Below are 23350 nucleotides of genomic sequence, written 5' to 3' on the forward strand. Positions count from 1 at the left end.
CTTGTAGTTCGTCAAAAAGAAGAGCTAGGGGCGCCTGGGTGGCCCAGTCCGTGGAGTGTCCGACTCTTGATGTTGGCTCAGGTTGTGAACCCAGGGTCGCGGGATTGAGCCCCGCATTGGGCTCCGTGCTGAGCATGGAGCCTGCTTAAGGTTCTCTCCCTCTCTCCCTCTGCCCTTCCCCCATTTGCATGCGCACTCCCTCTAAAAATTAAAAAAAGAGAGAGAGAGACAGAGAGAGAGAGAGCTAAAAGCATATATACAAAGAACTGTAGCAAAAAGTAGAGTGCAAGTACTGTGAAAGAGAGGCTCCATGCTGTTGAAGGGTGAAGGAAGTTTGTTGAGGAAGAAGGTGAAGGGCTGGACCATGGACAGTAGAGAGAATCTCCACAGCTGGAGGTATAGAAAATAAAGACCTGGAAGCAGCGTGGCTCAATGGTAAGGTCTGTGAAGGGAAAGGGTAAAAGATAAAATGGAAAAAGTAAATTAGAGTCAAACCTGGGAGGATTGATGAAATTAAGTGTGATCATGGGATTTAACAAAGGAGCCCAAGAGTTCTGGCCTTATTTCTCTCTAGTGAGCCTTACAAGGAGATACATACGCCGAAGACACTGTCAACATCTAACACAGAACCTCAGAGTTCTGTGTTCCACTGAACTGAACATGCGGGTAGAAGTTCAAAGATATTTCCCATCGCTCCCTCAATCCAATCTTGGGATCTTACTGTAGTACTTATGGTTTTTATTTTCTGTATTTTATGATGCTTTGACATTTTAGCTGGGGAGAGACTGCCTCTCCCAGTGCAGACTTAATTCCTGGACACTGAACAACTTGCCTGGGAGTGTACCTTTCATATGCAAATGGATCAATCCAAACCCTCATCCCCAACTTTATCTAAAGCTCACATGCCAAGATATACCACACCAGTGTCGCCCCTGCCCTAAATCACTCCAAGGGCCAGGCATTGGGCAGCTAGGACCAGTCCTGTAGCCCAGAGCCTATTGAAATTATTCAAACTGCCCAATCCTGGACTTCTCAGATGTGCCTGCTCTGCCTCACCTGTTCCTGCCAGGGAGACCACCATCCAGTCTCTGAACCATGCTTTTCCCTTGCTCTTCTGCCTCCTAACTGACCCTGCTACCTCCCCTGCAGGCCCTGCATGGCATGGCATGGCGTGGCATGCCCCCTTCTCGTGGGAGCTGTGACTAATAGACTCTTCCAAAGGCAGTTGTCTCTGTGTCTGTCACCTTACCATTTTTCATTAGAACAAAATCATATGTACAATAGGAAGGCACTGCCTTTGGCGTAGAACATTGCCCTGAGGTATAAAAATTGAGGGGCAGGGGGGATGCCAAACAAAGAGACAATGGAAAATATTTGGGTCTTTAAGTTTTCTTTAACCAAGGAAATTTAAATCCATTGTAAGGCTTTCTGAATTTATCTGTCTTATACTCAGGGCTGTTGAGGTATTTTAAAATCAGGAATTGGATGGATGTCACTGGGATATATATTACTACATTTATTTAAAAGGAAAAATAAGGTCTGGGGTGCCTAGGAAACTTAGTCAGTTAAGTGTCTGGCTCTTGGTTTCGGCTCAGATCATGATCTCACGTTTGTGGGTTCAAGCCCGGCATTGGGCTCTGTGCTGACGGCATGGAGCCTGCTTGGGATTCTGTCTCCCTCTTTCTCTGCGCCTCCTCTGCTCGCTCTCTCAAAAATAAATGAATAAACATTTAAAAAAATTTTTTTAATTTTAAAATGGAAAAATAAGGTCATAATTTTCAAATTAAAAAAAAGTTTGAGTTGGTCAAGTGGTTTGACAGTAAGGACTGGCTTGTATCATACAGTGGATATTTTTATAAATGAAACAGGCTAAATCTGTGGCTTTAAGGTTTTGATGAAAATATCTTGAAGGCATGTGATAAGATAAAATTATGTTATTAAAAAACTAATGTTGGAAAAATTAATGTTGGCAGTGATATATTGAAAGTAATGATACTTTGATTATTCCACCTTTTTCTTTTGGGTTAGATAAGGTTCCTTTAAGAAAAAGAATAACCCCTGTAAGAGTAACCCATATAATTATTAATAAAAACTTAAGCCTTTTTTGGTATCCTCAGAAAACAAGACATGGAATATTTCTAACAACTAGGTAACAAATTTGGCAAGTTGGTTGGTTTATAGTTCTTTGCTTCCAATAAAGTTGAAAGACTGCCTAATTTGACTGTCAGCTGATTAAGATAAATTTTGCTAATAGCTTACTATGTGATTTTGGCATATAATTTGTAAGGAGTTCAAAGAATTGAGTGACATTGCTACAATAAAATTCTTCTGTTCCCAGGTACTATTTGTGTGAATAAGGTTTTTGAGCTCTTAAAATCTAATACTAGAAAGGGAAGGGAGGGTTGATGTTGAGCCATGTTTGATTCTAGTAATAAATAATACAAATATTTCAACCCCCAAAACACCAATTTTAAAAACTCATTAGGAGATACATTTTAATAAAATACCCATTTTAAGCTTAATAATTACTTATAAAATGTATATTTATGAGCTGTCAGCACAGAGCCCGACATGGGACTCAAACCCATGGACCGCGAGATCATGACCTGAGCTGAAGTTGGATGCTCAACCGCTGAACCACCCAGGCGCCCTATATTTATATATCTCAATCAATTTTATTAATAAGAATTATAATAAAAAATCCAGGAGAATTTTTTTATGTTTATTTCAAGAGAGAGAGTATATGCTAGCAGGGGAGGGGAAGAGAGAGAGAGAGAGGGAAAGAGAGAAAGAATCCCAAGCAGGCTCCATGCTGCCAGAGCAGAGCTGGACTCTGGGCTCGAACTCACCAACTGTGAGATCATGACCTGAGCTGAAATCAAGAGTCAGATGTTTAACGTACTGAGCCACCCAGGTGCCCCAATCCAGGAGAATTTTTAAAAATTCTTAGAGACTCAGAATCACAGGAAAATTTTGAAATTTTAAGTACAGTTATTTATAATTTTTTGTTGCAGAAAAGTATTCAAAGGTGATCAGTAAAATGTGTTAAAGCATAACAATATGCATTAGCACACAATTTTCTAGGGAATATGGAAGGGAAGTATGAGATGAAGGAGAAAAAGAAATGAGGAAAAATTTGTAAATGGTAAATAAAGTTTCATTTCAAAATGTCAGCGCTGGGAATTATATAATTTACAAATATTTAAACTTGTGATAAAAAAAAAAAAGGTTGACTTTAAAATGGAATAGAGGAGAGCCCCTAGGTGGGTCAGTCAGTTAAGCATCTGACTCTTGATTTTGGCTCAGGTCATGATTTTAAAGATGATGGAATCAATCCCCACCTGCCTCCCCCCCCCCCAGCTCCAACCCCCCCCAGTCCCCCACCCCCACCCCAGCACAGAGCCTGCTTGGGATTCTCTCTCTGCCCCTCCCCTGCTCACATTCTCTCTCTCTCTCTCTTTCTCTCTCTCAAAGTAAATAAACTTTTAAGTTTAAAATGGAGTAGAAGGAAACATACATAATATTCAACTGAACAAAAGCTACTTCAAGACTATTGTTGGCATACTACTTATCTCCGGGGCATGTACTCATTGAGAGAATAGCACTTTTAATAATGATAGAGCACTTTTAAATTCTCTCCTTTTTGCCACGTGTGGCTTGGAGTCTAACTTGAGTAAAGGCACACTTCAGGTGAGCTCATAGTACTGCGAAATAGACACACCGATGTCTTTCCCCATGGTTAGCTACACAGAGCACGGGGTAAAAGCATCGTTGTAATGCATGGGCAAACAGGAGTAGAATTTGTGTATGGCTACCTGATCAAAGCCAGATGCATCTCAAGGGTATGGGGCAAGAAGTGAGTGATTATGGATGTGGACAGTGGTATAAACGCAACCTCCAGAAGTGCTCTCTGGAAACACGTGTGTTCTCATACCAGGAATGCAAGGGTAGGCCCGGGAGGGGGAGGCAAAGCGCCCTTGCTGGGCCTGTACGGGGTCAGCCTTCCGTCTCACGCCGTCTCTTGTGTGTGTCTCTCTCTCCCCGCCCCTGCAGTCACTGCTCAGCATCCCGGGCTCGCCGTTCCTCTCCCGCCACAACAGCAAAAGCAGCATCTTCAGCTTCCGAGGGCCCGGGCGGTTCCGCGACCCGGGCTCGGAGAACGAGTTCGCGGACGACGAGCACAGCACGGTGGAGGAGAGCGAGGGCCGCCGGGACTCGCTCTTCATCCCGATCCGGGCCCGCGAGCGCCGCAGCAGCTACAGCGGCTACAGCGGCTACAGCCAGGGCAGCCGCTCGTCGCGCATCTTCCCCAGCCTGCGGCGCAGCGTCAAGCGCAACAGCACGGTCGACTGCAACGGCGTGGTGTCCCTCATCGGCGGCCCCGGCTCCCACATCGGCGGGCGGCTCCTGCCAGAGGTGAAAATAGATAAGGCAGCTACCGATGACAGTGTAAGGAAGTAAACACATAGACCGAGGCTAGGCATGGCAGTCTTTCCCGCGCCCTCCTCTCTTCTCTCCGGTCCGGCCGCTCGCTCCCACGCGCTGTCCCCACTCTCTCGACTCCTGCCCCCACTACCCCCCACCGTTTCTGTCTTCTCCCACCTGCTTTGTTTCTGTTGTTCTCTTCCGCCCCTCCTTCTCCCTTTTACTTTATTCCCTGCTCTGTTTCCCCCCACCCAACCCATCCCCTCCCTCCTTGTTTCGGACTACTGCCCTTCCCCATCCCCTCTTGGCTTTACTTTACCTCTTTCTCTTTCTCTCCATCTTTGCAAGTCTCTGTCAGCCTACCTGTATTCCTTCCCCCGCCCCCACCCCCCCACCTGCTTTGACTGAATGCCTCTGGCCAGCGGATCCTGCCCGGATGGAATGAGAATGGCATCCTGCCACCACCAATGACCAAGTCTGAGCCGGTTTGGAACTACCATCGCTTCTCTCCCTCCCATGTCCTCTCCTTATAGGGAAACAGCCTGGAATTTAAAGCTTTTATCTTTCTGTTAACAAAACAAAACAAAACAAAACAAAACAAAACAAAACAAAACAAAACAGCAATATAGTTCAGAATAATTTTCCAAGTCTCCTCTGTAAGAATGAGGTGTGATTTTTCCAAAGAGGAATGTGCATACACGATGCTGTCGGCAGGAGGTTCGCACCGGGGAGAACCAGGCAAGGAGAGGTTAGGGAAGCCAGTGCAGAACTGGAGCTAGACATTCAAAAGCATTTGAAATGGAAAGAAATCAAAGGAGGGGTAAAGTGGGAGGTTGGGGCAAGAACACATGGTGCATGGGGGAGGAAGAAAAAGGGAAGCAAAAGATGAATTTTAAATGTAATCAAATGTCAGGCTCTGGAGGAGCTGCATATAATAGCTTCAGAAAATCACTTGTCGAGGGGTTTGGATAATGGCTCCCCTCTTTGGGAAAAGCCATCTCCTAACATTCCTTTAAATTCTAAGCTGTTTATACCTTCTTTCTAGTTTTAAATTCTTATAACCTCAGCGATCCTAATCCTCTGTACCTCTAACTCCTTAACCTCCCTCAGTCCTTCCTTAGCTGGCATAGACTCCTTGAGATGGCATGCCAGTCCGTCTTGTCCTAACACTTCCGTCTCCTCTAACACAGCACGGAGACAGCCGGTCCTTTAATTAGCATGATGCATGTGTGGAGGAAAAGTGGACAAAGTGGAATTATCCACAGTGATCTGTTTTTAACGTTTCTGGATGCCTGTTGACCATACAGATAAAAATTCAGAAAGCAGTTAGGATGTGTTTGACACTGTCTTTTCTCTCCTGCCTTTTCATTTCATAGTAAAATAACTGCCCATGCTACACACACACACACACACACACACACACGTTTGTATAGCTCTTTAGAAGTGACAAGTTACTTTTACATTCATTATTTAATTTGCTCTGAATAAAAATTCTATAAGGCTGGCAAAGTGGAGCTCATTAGACGGGGGGTAGTTTCAGAGAATTTGGGCTCCTTAAGGTCACATAGCTCATTATTGATAGAGCCAGAGTCTTAGGGAAAACTCAATCTTCCATTTCTCAGTTCATTTTAGTGTCTTCTCTGTATAGCCACATGGCCATTTTTCTTCAAGAAAACTCTTTATTTAACATCAACTATGGCAGGAACAATAATAATAACAAACAGTGGTTCCAAAATTCCCCCAAAACCAGGTAGTTGGCCAAAATAAATATTATAGACGTGATTATCTTTACTTTAAATGTAATTTTTGATTGTCCCTAATTCTATATCTAGAAGTAAATATTTACGGTCTGTTATTAGACAGTTACATTATCTGAAAAAAACAAGGTAATGTGTCAACAGATAACAAGGGTTGTGTCAGCATGGACAGTACAGTTCTGGCAACTCAAATGTTAAAAACCAAATTTATTTCTGATATCCTGGCTTTTTTTTTTTTTTTAATATTTAAGCCAAATCATACATCTTGCTTTTTTGTTGAAAAGAAGGTATAGAAAAGGTATCCAGGAAGGAGGAGATTGAACTTCAAGCTAAAGGCACATGAGCAGATTTGGGGGTTTTGTTTTTGGTTTTCTGGCAGCTTCTGTTAGACTGTGTGGGAAAAAAACTTGAGAGGCAGTTGAGCAGATGTCTGTGGAAGCAAGGCTCTGTGCACTGCCTTACGTTGTGGCCTCCACAGAGTGCTGCCTTTGGAGTTTTGGGGGGCCTGCACACTCCACCCCCTGTAGGCCCTTAGGAGATTCTTTGCTGTGGTCCCAAGCGATGATGGTGACAGATTTGAGGATTCCCAAGGCCAGGAGGGCAGATCCCAAAGAGGCAGGAAGAGAAGATAGGCACGACTATTTCATTCCCAAAGGCTTCATAACCAGGAAAAGCTGTATTGTTAGAAGCCATAAAGAAGTGCTTCTCAGCTGTTGATGGCGTGGGGATATGTGTAAGTTATAATAATAGGCCAAAAAGACACAATAAAACAAACCCAGACTGCATAGACCGCGTGTGGTATGATATCAGATCTATAGAAAGACAAACTATACACAGAAAGAGGATGACTAATCAGAAGTTAACTGTAGTTGCCTTTAGGAGGGGAAATTATCGGTGGCTTTTTTTTCCCTTACTCTTTTGTGTTCTTTACGGCTTTCTACAATGACATAATAATTATAGCTACCATATGGGTTCTTGCTATAGTATGCTAAGCACTTAAATATATGCACGATCTCATTTAATTCTTATAACCATCCTATTTGGTAGGTGGCTTTATCCTATTAAACAGATGAGGTTCAAAGCCTTAGTGACTCGTGGCAGTGGAGCTTGAACCAAGGTCTTCCTGATGTCAATGAGACCTTCCTGGCCACTTAAAGATTAGCTCCTTTGGGAAGTGGGGAAAAAAAAAAAACATTTATCATTTATCTTAGAGGAATGCAATATGTTACTATGTTGTATGCAGCCCAGGCCACATGAGCAACAAATACCTCCTTAGGCTAAGATGTAGCAATTCTTACTGTCAAGGAGTAAAGATTCTGCAGTGACTGTCTGGTGATTGTGCGGATTTTTCATGAGAGGATTAATAAACTAAGATGTTTTATGTGGTGGCGGGGGGGGCGGGGGGGGGGGGGGGGGGGGGAGAATCACGTTTGGGATGTGACTCCAGCCATGGATTGATTTGCCTGCGCCTGAACCACAAGAGTGCTTCCCAATGTGTGCTCATGCTTTGTGGAGCATTGCAGGAGCCACTGAGGCCCAAAATTTCAATGGTTTGGGAGTTTTCACTTTTGCTTTCTGCTGAAGCAGAGGATGAGGGGACTTTTCCCATGCCTTCATCTCTAAGCTGGAAAAGTAGGTGGGAATCTCACCACTCAGAGAGAAAGCAGGTGCTGCTGACAATCCAAAAATCAGACGTAACTCAGAAACCCTGTTGTATTAGCTTACAAATATATAAGTATTATCTCATTTAACGCCCACAGCTGATAGACACTACTGTTGTCTGCATTTCACTGAGGAGGTAACCAAGGCTTAGAGAAATAAAGTGGCTTGTCCAAGATCACACAGTAAGCGGCAGACAGAATGAGGGCTTGAGTGCAGGCAGTCTGGCTCCGGAGCACTGGCCAGTAACCAGTGCGCTGCACCAGCTCTAAAGCCTGAGTCCTTCAGTTTATTTACTGATGTGATCCTGGGAAATTAACATAACCTCTCTAAGCCCATTTCCTTATCTGTGAAAAAGAGATAAAAGGACCTTTGCTAAAGGGCAATCGTAAAGATTACATGCAATAACATTTATAAAATGTGAAGCATATTATTTGGTCCATTCTTGGTGTTCAGAAGCCAGTTTCCATTTCTTTCCCTACGCTCTTTTGGCCTTTTTAGTCCTGAGACGTGGACGTTAGGATTTCTACTGAATTGCTTGACTTGGAGAGGGTTGTATTCCTTCTAAGGAATACCTTAAAGATCCTTTGCCTGAGAGGAAGAAATTATTGTACAACTATTTTAAAGCAGATTACTACAGGGGTGCCTGGGTGGCTCAGTCGGTTAAGCTGATGGCGTGGGGCCTGCTTGGGATTCTCTCTCTCTCCCTCTCTCTGTCCTTCCCCTGCTCGCGCCCTTGCTCTTTCTCTCAAAATAAACATTAAAAAAATAAAGCGCTCTAAATTTTAGTTCCAAGAAAAAGGTAACCACCTGATAAATTTCCATTCATGTATTTCCATGGGAAGGCGATTTGGTTGTGCTTCCTTGGGCAGATCGTAGAAATGTGGGCAAAATCTGCCATCTGCAGGTGTTATAGGATATCTCTTTGAGAAGTACAGCTACAGTTGAGGAGGTTGGAAGTCAGTGGCTAACTGTCGTAATAAACGTTGCATTTGGGTTGAGAGAAATGGAACAAATTTGCACTGAGTTTCACTTTCAAAGAATGTAATTGAGGCTCTCTGTTGCTTCCTCTGTTACTGATAGTTTTACATGAAACCTCCTTAGAGGCTGAGTTCTAAAAAGGCAGAAGCTCCTGACTTTAAAACGTTGTGAATTCTCCTCTTTTCCTCCCCAACAAAGTGAGACCAAACAAACAAACAAAAGAAATAAACACCTCCACTTACAGGAATAAAAAATGACCTGAGGAGATAGGGAAGGGGAAGGAAAGAGTATGTGATCTCTCCTCTGGTCCTCGGGTCTCAGTGTGGTTGAAGGAGGAAGCCCTCTCCCTACCTCCCAAGTGATAAGAATTGAGTAGCTAAGCCAAGAGCAGAGCCATCCCTGACAGAATCCCAAGGAGATTCTGCAAATGCTCTGCCACTGAGCTATACCTTCCCCACCCCCCACCCCCCCACTATCCCAAGGAGATTCTGGAGGAAGGGTTACTCTGAAGCTGCTGTACATGGGAGAGCCTTCAGTTGGCTAGAATCTGGCACAAGAAACAATAGCCAACAGTGCTGATGGGAATGTAAAATGGTGCGACTGCTTTGGAAAACAGTGGCGGATTCTCAAAAAAATTAAACATAGAGTTACCATATGATCCTAGGTAAAACTGAAAACAGGTGTTCACACAAAACCTTGTACATGAATATTCATAAAACCATTATTCATAATAGCCAAAAAGTGGAAGCAACCCAAGTGCCCGTCAACTGAGGGATGGATAAATAAAATGTGGCATGTCCCTATTATGGAATATTATTCAGCCATAAAAGGGAACGAGGTATAGATACATGCCACAGCACGAATGAACCTTCAAAACGTTATGCTCAGTGAAAGAAGCCAGACACAAAAGGCCACATATTACTGTATATGGTTCCATTTCAGTTTTTTTTTGTAATGTTTTTATTTATTTTTGAGAGAGACTGAGAGAGCATGAGCAGGGGAGGGGCAGAGAGAGGGACACAGAATGGGAAGCAGGCTCCAGGCTCTGAGCTGTCAGCGCAGAGCCCCATGCGGGGCTTGAACCCACAAACTGCAAGATCATGACCTGAGCCAAAGTCAGACGCTTAACCAACTGAGCCACCCAGGTGCCCCCACATGGTTCCATTTATATGAAATGTCTAGAAGAGATAGATCTATAGAGACAGAAAATAGGGGGATTGGCTGCAAACAGGTACTGTGTTTTTCTTTGGTATGATGGAAATGTTCTGGAATATACTGTAAATAAACTAAAAGCCACTGAATTGCACACTTTGAAACCATTAAAATGGCGAATTTAATTGTAATGTGCATTTTATCTCAATGTTGTAAAAGTTGAAAAGAGAAACAACAGCCCAGACTTTCAGTCCCAGCTTTCAAAACCTCACCCGGGGAGGAGGGATTTCAGGAACTACCCATCCATCTTGGATTCCTGTGTACCCTGGCTTACTTACTACAGATTTATTTTTCTCTGGATACTGTCTTAGCCCCCAGTTAGTGCTTAGCACTTTGAAGTAATGTTCTTCATAAGTAGTTTTAGTTTGTATCATCTCAGGCAGCTAACAGTGATGAACACATGTTTGCTCCCTCTCTCTCCATTAATCAGTCACATCTGATGAATACAGAGAGACTGCGTGTTCTGACGATGACCAGGCCATATATAAAATAGGACTTTCACCCACAACGTGCCCGAGAAACCAGCACCCTTATCTCTGGTAAACAACCCAGGCAGCCAGCCTGCCGTAAGTCACACTAGTAAGGAAGCCAGTCTGCTATCTCTTGTGACAATCCAGGAAGGTATGATACCCAGGTGGTCAGGGCTTGATTAATAACTGATGAGTTCCCTAATTTTTGTTTCTGTGTTCACCTTCGGACCCACCCGAGAAAGCCAAATATGCACCCCTAATCAGTCACCTAAGATGCCTTGCTTCTAGTTAGCCCAGCTGCAGCGCCCTCATGCCAACAGCCTTGAAGTCCAGGCACACCTGAAGCCTTCCCTTTTTTCCTCGCGAAAGCTTTCCCACTCCCCTGCCTGCCTTTGCACCTCTGGCGAAACGCATGTGATGGTGGCTGACTCCCCATCTTAAGCTCCGAATAAATAGCCTTTGCTTTTCTCACTTGGTTGATCTTCCTTTATTTCCATAATACAAATAACATTTTCTACGCATTTACACACTCTTTCGTATTCTTTCTCAAGGGAATTCTACTGCACAATAAATATCGCAATAGTACACTGGGTAACCCCCACCCAAGAGTTACCAAAGGTGTGGGAACAAAGGTGGTGGAGCAGAAGCTGTCTGGCCAGCTGAGAATTGTCCCCTAAGCCCCTTTGTACCACAAGACTCTCCCAGAAAAGTACATTTTCCTACTCGATCCCCTCACCTCTCCGAGCAGCCTCTTCCGACATGTATCAACATAGATTAGTTTGCTTTCATTTTCGAGGACTCGTGCAGTATGTCTTTTTTTATTTGGCTTCTTTCACTCAACAAGATGTTTTTTTGAGATACATCCATGTTGGGTATCAGTAGTTCATTTCTTGTTATTGATGAGTATTGATTGATTGGGTCCTTCATTGTATAAGTACACTCCAAATTGTTAGTCCATGTTCCCGTTGATGGACATTCACGTTTCCAGTTTTCAGTAGTATGAAGAAGCTTGCTGAAAGCATTCTTGTGCAACTCTTTTGGCAGATAAATGTTTTCATTTATATTGGATAACTACCTCAGAATGAAATTCCTAGGTCGTATGGTAAATGTATGTCCAGCTTTGCGAGAAACTGCCAAACAGCTCTCCAAAACAGTTACACTATTTGTTTTTAATAGTCCTACCAACAGCGTATTAGAGTTCCAATTGCCCCCCATCCTAGCCAACATTTGGTGATATTAGTCTTTGTTTTAGCATTTGAGTAGGCATAAATTGTTGTCTTACTATGCTTTTAATTTGCATTTCCCTGATTAATGATGATGTGCATCTTTTCATGTATTTACTGGCTTCTCATAGGTCTTTCATTAAGTTGCTTATTTAAATCTTTTGCCCATTTTGATTTTTTTATATGTTATGGATACAAGTCCTTTATCAGATACATAACCTTTTAATTTTGATGACATCCAATGTATCAGGTTTTTTTTTTCTTCTAGGAAAATTTGCCATTACCCCAAATTGTGAAGTTATTTTCTTCTCTAAATTTCACAGTTCTGGGTTTTACATTCAGGTCTCTGATTCAGCTCAAGTTAATTTTTGTGTATGAAATTAGAAGGAGTTGACTTGGATGAATATCTAGTTTTTCAGTACTGTTTGTTAAAAAGACTTTTTGGGGCGCCTGGGTGGCTCGGTTCATTAAGCGTCCAACTTCAGCTCAGGTCATGATCTCATGGCTCGTGAGTTCGAGCCCCTCATCGGGCTCTCTGCTGTCAGCACACAGCCCACTTTGGATCCTTTGACACCCACTCTCTGCTCTTCCTCTGTGTGTGTGCATACTCTCTCTCCCTTTCTTCTCTCTCTCTCAAAAAGTAAAACATTAAGAAAATGTCTGGGGCGCCTGGGTGGCGCAGTTGGTTAGGCGTCCAACTTCAGCCAGGTCACGATCTCGCGGTCCGTGAGTTCGAGCCCCGCATCGGGCTCTGGGCTGATGGCTCAGAGCCTGGAGCCTGTTTCCGATTCTGTGTCTCCCTCTCTCTCTGCCCCTCCCCCGTTCATGCTCTGTCTCTCTCTGTCCCAAAAATAAATAAACGTTGAAGAAAAAAAAAAAAAAAGAAAAAAAAAAAAAGAAAATGTATTAATACAAAAAAAAAAGACTTTCCTTCCTTCACTGAACTGACTTGGCATCTTGGTCAAAAATCAACTGATGTACATGTTTGGGTCTGTTTCTGGATTCTATTCCGTTCCCTTGATCTATTTGTTTATGCTTATAACAATACTACGCTTGTCTAATTACTATAACTTTATAGTCTTGAAATGAGATAGCATAAGCCTTCCAAACAAAAAATATTTTAAAGATCATGAAACAATCTCTTAAGAGATTAATTTGCTTTTCAGATCTTTTTAAAAAGATTATTTTGCTATTTCTTGCTATTATTTTGCTGTTTTGCTAGATTCTTCACTTGTCTTTATATATTTTAGAGTCTTTTTTTTTTTTTTTGGTCAGTTTCTTCAGAAGAGCCTAGAATTTTTATAGTGACTGCACTGAATCTGTAGGTCAATTTGGGAATAATGGGCATCTTAATTATATTGAATCTTTCAATATGTGAATGTGGTTTTATTCTCGTTTATTAAAGTCTTCTCAAGTTTCTCTCAGCAAAGTTGTATAATTTGTAGTGGAGGTCTTACCCATCTTCCATTAGAATTATTCCTTGGTATTTGTAGTATTTGATACTGTTGTAAAAGGTATAATTTAAAATCTTTTTATTTTCAGGTATTTGTTGTCGGAACATAGAAATACAGTTAGTTTTTGAATGCTATGACCTTATAAATTAACATCTCAGTTCTATGAGGTCTTTTTGTTGCAAATTTCATACGGATTTTACATGCACAATAATATTTTCTGTGACTAACAGCAACTGCAACCTTTATGCTTTTTATTTATTTTTCTTGCTTTATTGCAGTAGCTAGGACTTCAGATACAAAATGCATAGAGATGATGAAAGCAGATATTATATTCTTCCTTGTTTCCATTATTCGTGGGAAAAGATTTAATGTTTCAGCAAGAATTATAATGTTGGCTATAGGTTTTCATAGATGTTCTTTATCAGATTGGAACTGCCATGTTCTATTTGTGGCTTGCTAAGAAATTTTATTATGCAGAGGTGTTGAATTTTATCAAATGTTCTTTTACTGCATTTGAGATAATCAGATATTTTTTTCTCTTTTATTCTGCTAAAGTGATGAATGACATTGACTTTTTTTTTTCTAACGTGAAACTAGCTTTCCTGGGATAAATCCTGTTGGTCATGATGTATTATCTTTGTATATATTGACGGGTTCTATTTTCTCAAGTTTTGTTAAGGATTTCACATCACCGTTCATGAGGAATATTGGTCTCTGATTTTCTTTTGTTGTAATGTTTTTTGTTAGGTTTAATATCAGGGTTATGTTAACCTTATAAAACAGGTTGAGAAGTATTCCCCTCTCTATTTTCTGAAAGAATTGGTATTAGTATTGGTATTATTTCTTCTGTAAATGTTTGATAGAATTCACTTGTAGAGATATCTGGACTAGAGTTCTCTTTATTGTAAGGCTTTTTTTATTAACAATTTCTAATGTGGGCTATTTAGATTTTCTGTTGCTTCTTCTATCAGTTTTGATAAGTTGTATTTTGATAAGTTTGTTCGTTTTATCCAAGGTGATATGACTTGAAGTTGTTGGCAATTATTCTTCCTTTTCTTTCTTTCTTTTTTTTTTTTTTTGTTAGGTTAGCCCACTTAAATTTTTGGGTGTATTTATTATGATACTCTATCTTATTATACTCTGACTACTATAAATATTGTACAGAAGCCTCCTTTCTTACGATGGTTCAACTTAAAATTACGATATATTCTTATTATCCCAATAATGCCTGTAGGAGTTGTAGTAATGTCCCCATTACTATTCCTGAAAATGATAATTTGTGTTTTCTATCTTTTTTTCTTCATCAGTCTTGCTAGAGAATTATCAATTCTATTAATCTATTTTTAAAAAACATTTGCCCTTTGTAATCGTCTATTGTTTGTCCATTTACTAATTCATTAATCTCCACTCTTACTTTTATTATATTCTCTCCTCTACTTACCTACAGTTTAATTTGATCTTTTTCTTATTTCTTAAGGTGGAAATTTAGAGCATTGATTTTACATATTTTTTTTTTCAACATTTATTTATTTTTGGGACAGAGAGAGACAGAGCATGAACGGGGGAGGGGCAGAGAGAGAGGGAGACACAGAATCGGAAACAGGCTCCAGGCTCTGAGCCATCAGCCCAGAGCCCGACGCGGGGCTCGAACTCACGGACCGCGAGATCGTGACCTGGCTGAAGCCGGACGCTTAACCGACTGCGCCACCCTGGCGCCCCTGATTTTACATCTTTTATAGCAGTTAGTGCTGTAAAATTTTCTCAAACCATGGTGTTAGCTGCATCCCATAAATCTTAATGGATTATTTTCATTATCATCAAAGTATTTTCTAATTTCCTTTGTGATTTTAGCTTTGATCTGTGGACTTTTAGAAGTCTGTTGTTTTATAAACCTCAGGGGATTTTTCTGGATGTCTTACTGTTACCACAAGACTTTTCAGTGGAACCAGTTCCTTGGATCTGTGGTAGATGCTGTGGCCTGTGTAAAAAGGTGACATAATGAATTCTCTTTTTACCCTGTAAGGTTCCCTAAGTATGATCTTTGAAACTTCCTTTTCTTGGTGTCTTCTTTATTTCTTTTTTGAAACTTAAGATATGTTCTATAACATGCCTTAGTATGGAACGAATTTTAATGTTGTTATAGAGGTTGTCACCACATATCCCTGTTACAGTTTATTTTCATTTTACGTAGAAAGATATAAATAATCATTGTTCCATCTTAATACTAAGTTTGGGGATAAACTTCTCTTTATGTGGAGTTTTTAATCCAAGCTAAAAATTATTTTAGCTTTCAAATAGATACCACTAAATAATAATCTAATGATTTGACTAGTTCCTTTAGACAGCATTTTTATTAACTTTGTTTAAGGTTAATGTTACTAAAGTCTCAAGAATTTATCTCTTGGGGCGCCTGGGTGGCGCAGTCGGTTAAACGTCAGACTTCAGCCAGGTCATGATCTCGCGGTCCGTGAGTTCGAGCCCCGCGTCAGGCTCTGGGCTGATGGCTCGGAGCCTGGAGCCTGTTTCCGATTCTGTGTCTCCCTCTCTCTCTGCCCCTCCCCCGTTCATGCTCTGTCTCTCTCTGTCCCAAAAATAAATAAACGTTGAAAAAAAAATTAAAAAAAAAAAAAGAATTTATCTCTTGTTATATCCAGCAAGTCCAGAAAACAGTAAGATATACTTAGAACCAAAGCAATTTTTTTTAAATATATGAAATTTATTGTCAAATTGGTTTCCATACAACACCCAATGCTCATCCCAAAAGATGCCCTCTTCAATACCCATCACCCACCCTCCCCTCCCTCCCACCCCCCATCAGCCCTCAGTTTGTTCTCAGTTTTTAAGAGTCTCTTATGCTTTGGCTCTCTCCCTCTCTAACCTCTCTTTTTTTTTTTTTCCCCCTTCCCCTCCCCCATGGGTTCCTGTTAAGTTTCTCAGGATCCACATAAGAGTGAAAACATATGGTATCTGTCTTTCTCTGTATGGCTTATTTCACTTAGCATCACACTCTCCAGTTCCGTCCACGTTGCTACAAAGGGCCATATTTCATTCTTTCTCATTGCCACATAGTATTCCATTGTGTATGTAAACCACAATTTCTTTATCCATCCATCAGTTGATGGACATTTAGGCTCTTTCCACAATTTGGCTATTGTTGACAGTGCTGCTATACACATTGGGGTACAAGTGCCCCTATGCATCAGCACTCCTGTATCCCTTGGGTAGATTCCTAGCAGTGCTATTGCTGGGTCATAGGGTAGATCTATTTTTAATGTTTTGAGGAGCCTCCACACTGTTTTCCAGAGCGGCTGCACCAGTGTGCATTCCTACCAACAGTGCAAGAGGAGAACCAAAGCAATTTTGAAATGCAGTTTCATCCTTCCTTGATGAATCAGCCAGTCCAGTAGATCTTACAGTACCTTAAGAGTCAGCATTATGAATATTACCTACCATGTACTGTAGATCCACAGAGAGCAGCTCAGTAAAAATTTAGAATGAATAAATGCCAGAAACAAGAATACCCACCGTATGGGGCCTTTCTGTGTTCATTTTTAGACGATTGTCATTTTTAAAATGTAGGCGTCTAATCGGATTTATTAGGTGTCATGAGTATCAGGCTGGGAATTGGAGCAGAAAGGGGCTCACCAGAGAAATGTATCTTATTATGACCTGACAGTAATGGTCAACACGTCGTTGTTACATTCGCAGTTGTTTGTATAGTAACACAGCCAGGGATTCCCAAGGAAATCAGTTCTTTTTCTTTTCCATTTCTTCTGTAGCTCTGTCAGACGAACAGAACAAAACCCAGTGGTAAACCAAATGTCTGAATCCGTGAAACAGCTTGATGAAACGCTGTAATAAGATAAATTATGATGTGCCAGATACTTTCTTCTGTACAGTTCTTAAAATCGAAACATACCTAAGGACAGAAAGCCTTTCGGATGTAGCTCTCCAGAGACAATTATTTTCTTTTCGAAACAGCTAGTGTCATTCTGGTACTGATCAGACTGACTTTTCTAGCTTCATATAAACATGTATCCTCCCTGTCCTCTGAGAAATGGTGAGTGTCTGTCTTCTTGCCTTCACAGTGGAAGGGACAGCCAACATTACCTGGATGATGTGTTGTAGTGGACGGCATGGTTACTTGAAAGCTAGCTTTTAATCCATTGCATTGAGCCTGACCTAATGTAGCATATGCAGGTTGGCACAGAGAGCACGGGCAAGGGACATTAAGAAACACTGTGCTATAATCTCCCCTACCAGCATTCCCCACAATGGAACTTGTAAAAAACAGTTTGTATGACACGCTGATGGTGTTTCCTGCCCTTTTTGTTTGGCAATTTGAACATTGCAGGTTAACTTACAAAGTAGACTGTAACAAGGGCAAGATAAACATATGTAGCACTATATATTTAGTTAAAATAGTGAGGGATGCCTGGGTGGCTCAGTTGATTAAGTGTCTAACTTTAGCTCAGGTCGTAATCTTACAGTTCGTGGGTTAGAGCCCTGTGTCAGGCTCTCCTGACAGCCCAGAGCCTGAAGCCTGCTTCGGATTCTGTGTCTCCCTTTCTCTGCCCCTCCCTCACTTGTGTTTCTCTCTCTCTCTCTCTCTCTCTCTCTCTCTCTCTCTCTCTCTCAGAAATAAATAAACATTAAAAAAAATTTTTAATAAAATAGCAAAACCCTTACCATATTTCTTTACCAGGGCTTGGGGGAGATTTGGGGTAGAACTTCAACTTGCTAACATTCAGTTAGGCCCAGGTTTGACATTTAGAAGTGACAGTTTGAGAGAGTGATGGTGCCCCTGCCCATGAAGGAAGCAACATCTATAGCATTCAGTGTGATCAGGGACTTGGCCCTTTAATGAAATGTCGAATAGAGGTGAATTCGACTTATTTTATCGTGTGGTCAAATTCTAGCCAAATGCTGTGGATATGAGACTGAGATGGGAAAACTCAGGTTCTTCTTCTGATGTCATTGCCCCGGAAGATGTGGTCTTTGCACCGGGTGCATGGAGTTGACCAGACGAGGCGTTTGGGTCCCAGCCAGATTCTTTGGTTAACTGTAGGTTTGTACAAACTTAACCTGGTCATCTCATCTGTAGCGCTAAGGATGATCCGTGGTCATGTTTCACTCTACTTCTTGAGGTTAATAGGATTGTAGGATCAAAGTAAAAAGATGTTACAAAGAGCATATGTTTGTGCTCACACTCTGGACAATTTGTCCAGTATGACCCAGCTTTAACCTTTATAAGACTTTACTCACCTGATTTACTCTTGTTTTCAGGCTACAACTGAGGTGGAAATTAAGAAGAAAGGCCCTGGATCTCTCTTAGTTTCCATGGACCAACTGGCCTCCTATGGACGGAAGGACAGAATCAACAGTATATTGAGTGTTGTTACAAATACACTAGTAGAAGGTATGTGCCCTTGATGTCAGCCCAGACCACCAATAAAAATACGTCCTGTGCACGATAAATATAATCCCTGTCCCTTGGCCTGACTTTTGCAAAAATTGACTCTGAACTTTAGGAATAGTCTACTTGTTATAGAAACCAGCATCCCATGTCTGCATGCAGAGAATCAAATAAGGACTTCAAAGCTGCTGCCAGCATTGTATACAGATAGATAAGAAGTATGAAGCAATGACATTTAAGAGTGAGCTAGCAGATCTCAAGAAGACTGTAATTGTCACAAGGGGCCAGCAGGGTGATATGAGGCACGAAGGATATAGACTGAAGTGTGAAGATACGAAATAATGGAACCCCCCTCCTGCCCTCTACCCCAAAACATACCTTCCTCTTTTCCTTTTTAGCACCCTACAACCCTTTTCCTTTTCCCTGAAGGACTAATGTACTGTGCATTTTGATTGCACCTAATTCTGCCTCTCATCAAACACCCCCACATACCCATAAATATATTTGATGTGTGAATAGGTAAGCTGAAACCCCTCTTATTCCGGCGCTCTGTGCCACAGGAAAAGAGCAGCCGCTGTTGAATCATAGCCTATCTGCAGGAGTGTTGCTGTCAGTGCCTGAACTTCGTATTAGGTGGCTCCTCCGTGACACAGCCTGGCCCGCTGAGGAATGTCAGGATTTTCCATTACACCACAGCCCCCCAGCGGGTGTCCCATCTGTCCGGTTGTGGTCTGTATTCTAGGCTCCCCTTTCTTTTGTCAGACGTAAACTCCATAACTGGGTTTTCTCTCACAAGATTCTGACTGATCCTGCATGAATCCTCTTCTCTTGATTCATGTTGCTTTAGCTGAGCTGTCCCACTGTAGATCCAGAATATTCTTGAAGCCTCAGACTGCTGTTCTTCAGAGTTCAAACCCCCAGGCTAACCCCACAATACCCAGAGCCCCTCCTTTTGTAAGGAGAGTCAGAATTGTCCTAGTGTCCTTGGAACAAGTTATTTTTTGAGTCATTTAAGCCCAATACCACTTCTACTCAGAGAAAAAGAGTTCAGCAGGGGCGTCTGTGGTAAAGGGAGAACCCCCAGAAAGAAAAACCCTTCGAGTGTTTCCCTTCTCACAGGTGAGCAAGGAGTTAGACTATACCTGGACTAATCTTGAGACTGTATCAAGCCAAAAAGAGTATTGAATTAACTATTACCAGCTGCCTCCACACTTCATATATGTCTGTTTTCTTTAATTCTCATTGAGGTCGTTGTCTGAGAGAGCATCTTTAAACTTTGTGGTTTATACTTTGAGATTATAGGTAAATAACTGCAGAGCATAAGAATTGCAAGCTAAGGGGCTCCTCCTGGGTGGCTCAGTCTGCTAAGCGTCTGACTCTTGATTTCAGCTCAAGTCATGATTTCACACTTCACGAGATCAAGCCCCACGTCAGGCTCTGCACTGGCAGCATGGAGCCTGCTTGGGAATCTCTCTCCCTCCCTCCCTCCCTCCCCCCCCCCAAAATAAGTAAATAAATTAAAAAAAAAAATTCCAATCTAAGAAACACTAGCTTAAGAACCTTGGCTAATTTTATTCTTCACTTGGAGACAAGAATGGGATTTCTCTGGGAATCTGTGGAAGTTGAGAAAGACAAATGAACCCCCTCCAACAGGCATATTTTATTACTGGCAAAGACGTCAGAACAGCAGAACTGTTGGTGTAGAGCAACAATTTTGTAGTTGATGACTACAGTGGCCTAGCGCAGGGTCTAGTCAAGGTCAATGCTCAAGAAATGTTTGTGAGGCTGAACCTTGCTGTGCTTGGTCGGTGCTGCGGGCTTCCTGTCAGAGGCCTTGGTGCTTCCATTCCTCTACTGAGTTGGATAGAAACACTGGAGTGGTAGCTCTGCCTTTTTCTTCTCCTTTTTCTTCCTCTTCTCCCTGTGCTCTTCCTTCCCTTCCTGTTCTGCTATACTCATTCTCCACCCTCCACCCACCAGCACACACATGATAAAAAATAGACGCAGGGGTAGCTCAGGGGAGAGAGACAGTCATAGTTGTGTTCCTGAGTAGGAAGCCGTCCCAGCCTTTTCTCCCTTTTCTAAGTCCTAATGCTCACATAGCCTTTCACTGCTCAGACATTCCACTGTCCCCTCCCCTAGTATTCAACTCGCTTTGTTAAAGCCGAGGAGACAGAACTGCTATAAGCAAAGAACAATGAATGGTTGGAACTGAAGAATTTGAGAGGGAGTTGAAGGGCATTAAGAAACTCCATTCCTATTTCACCGCTGGCCCCTCTGTGTTTAATGATTGCTACAGCATTAAAAGCCAGCGTTGAATGAATAATTGCTCCTGCTTCTCACGCCTTCAGTTCGGAAACTCTGACATTATTTTAATTTTTGGATTACCAAACCAAAGAAGCAGGCTTCTACCTACCGATGGCTTAGAAACCACAGTGGAGCATTCCAGAATCGTGTAAATCATGAGAAAATCCTGCCTGCTGTGTGTCACACCTAGCCCGTTGGCAGACATGCTCACGCGGATCCAGTAAAGTCAGCAGAATTCACAGTCAGCAGAGCCATCAGCTTGGGGATATTTCAGAGGACTGGGGGTCGGGTGTGGGCAGAGAGCAGTACAGTCTCACTTCTCAAAGCAGCGAGGCTGTGGGAGGCGGGGAGACCGTTGGCGAAGTAAGAATGAAGACGTGATGATAGTTGGCATTCTTGGTTCTCAGGTAAAACAGGTTCAGAAACTCCTTATAGAGGCAACTGGCCATAGCTGTTGCTGCCATGATTCGTTGATTCACTCTTTTGTTCAACTGACAGGCAGCATCCATACGATTGCTTATTTGCTATCTGCCTTACCTGGTGTGGCTGTAAGCTCTGTGAGGACGGGGGCTCTTGTTCACCAGCGAATTCCCAGTGCCTCGTACACTGTAGGTGCTGAAACATTGTTGAATTGGACTGAGAGAAGCCCTGCCTTCAGAAACCTCACAGTCTGCTAACCCCACCATCTTGGTGGAATTGCAAGGCCCTCTCTGAAAACACCTCCCAGTGCGCCTGAGGTTGAGACTACGGCAACCCCTCTGAAAATGTACAGCAGCAAAGTACGGGGAACCCCACAAACCTTTGGCTATCTCGTCTTCCCCCAGACCAAACTCTTAGCCGTGTCGGGCACGTGGGGCCAGTAACAGTTTACAAGGTTGCGCGTCACTCTCTAAACCTTTACGTTCACCTAATTGATCTTTTCTAGCTCATAAAGTTCCACGTTGTCTTACTGTTTGTGGAACGGAAAAGATCATCCTGAGATCTTACCTGAGACAATGTGGATATGATCCCTAGTATCCCTGTAGGAATCTCCTTCGTGCCCCGTAGGGTGGGGAAACCCCTCTTCAGTATCTGGCAAAGACTGGGAGCCTAGTGCACTCTACAACAGTACAATTGTATCTCCTGTCAGAAACGTGAACAGTCGCTGCCTCAACCTCCACGTGCCAGTGAACAGCAGACATTTGGAGAAGGGAGGAGATTAAAAAAAGGAACGGAACCAAATTTCCAAATATGTCCTATAAGAATTTATGGAAATAAGAGAACCTTTTCATTTTCTTTTTTTGGTTAGAAAACTAAATTTACCTTGGGAAGGGAGGGAGTTCTATGAGGAAGAAGCCAAAGCAAATTTTCTTCACAGACTTCCTTTCCCACGCAGACTCCCACGTGGCGCTTACTGTGGCCCTTAAATCTGAAAAACCAAGGCAACCATTTTCTTAGCAACCAGGGAGCCAATCAAAAACCCAACCCAAGCACCCCATCTGAAATAAAGCCATCACCATGGGTACCATCCAGCTGGTTGGCAAAAGGGAAAGTAGACTAATTTCAGGCAGCCATCTTGTTCTTGGTGAAATGTTGGGAAACTTTTATTCATTCCCTGAGTGATTTGATTTGGTCAGCAGAATTGCGTTGGGTTGTGGGGTGGATGCGGTTATATCCAACCCGTGGAACCGAGACCTGGCCTCTAAGCATTATCATGCTGATGGGTTTTCAAAACTACATCTCTTAAAGAACATCCTCCTAGATCAAGGTCCTTGGGCTATTGTAATCCAAGCTGTTCTAATTCCTACTTAACTTGAGGAGGGCTTTGTTAGCCAGGGCCTCCTGCCTAGAATGTTGTGGCTGCCAGCTGAATGGCTCTCTGCCTTTATGTCTAATGGTCCTTTTTCATCTTCATTTTGTGATGACCCTAGAGGTCATCTTGGTCCGGTGATATTCCGTCCGTGTCTATCAGAGTCCCAGGATCCTGGGGAAGTGCCTCAGGGAAGGAAGAAGTCCATCGGGCTGAGCTTCAACTAGAGGAGTTCCTGGTTTATCTGTGTCATATATTGGGGGCCACATAAGATCTTGTTTGAGACCAACCAGTTCTGTTTCTAAAAGAGAAAGAAGACAAGAAAAAGGAAAGAGGAAAGAGATGGAGGAAGGAAGGACGAAAACAGAGAAGGGAATGATGAGGGTGAGAAAGGACAAAAGGGCCAGCGAGAAGGAGAAAAGAAGAGAGGGGGGATGAGAGAGAGGAAGGGAGGGAAGCGGGGAAAGGAGTGGGAATCCCATGCCCAACTCGGTCGTGAATTGTGAACTCATTGACTTGCGCTTCTGCGGGAACGTAAGAGACACACTGCACATAGTAGCCCGGCGGCCAGTGCTGCTGCTTTTCTGCTGCAAAGATAATAATAATAGCAAATGCTTCTCACTGTATGCCAGGGTGTTCCAAGGCACTTTATATATA

General features: G+C 42.4%; 1 protein-coding gene across 5 annotated transcripts in view; it reads left to right on the plus strand.

The window, feature by feature from the left end:
• SCN8A (sodium voltage-gated channel alpha subunit 8) overlaps positions 1 to 23350 on the plus strand; it is a 178331-nt gene that overhangs the window by 111539 nt on the left and 43442 nt on the right. For all 5 annotated transcript variants that reach the window (XM_043563958.1, XM_043563960.1, XM_043563957.1 and 2 more), the window contains exons 12-13: positions 4054 to 4416; positions 18468 to 18600. In XM_043563958.1, the coding sequence (XP_043419893.1) occupies positions 4054 to 4416; positions 18468 to 18600 (496 nt within the window). The remainder of the gene's footprint in view (positions 1 to 4053; positions 4417 to 18467; positions 18601 to 23350) is intronic.

Source organism: Prionailurus bengalensis, chromosome B4 (genome assembly GCF_016509475.1).
Source record: "Prionailurus bengalensis isolate Pbe53 chromosome B4, Fcat_Pben_1.1_paternal_pri, whole genome shotgun sequence".
In the NCBI taxonomy this organism is placed as follows: Eukaryota; Metazoa; Chordata; class Mammalia; order Carnivora; family Felidae; genus Prionailurus; species Prionailurus bengalensis.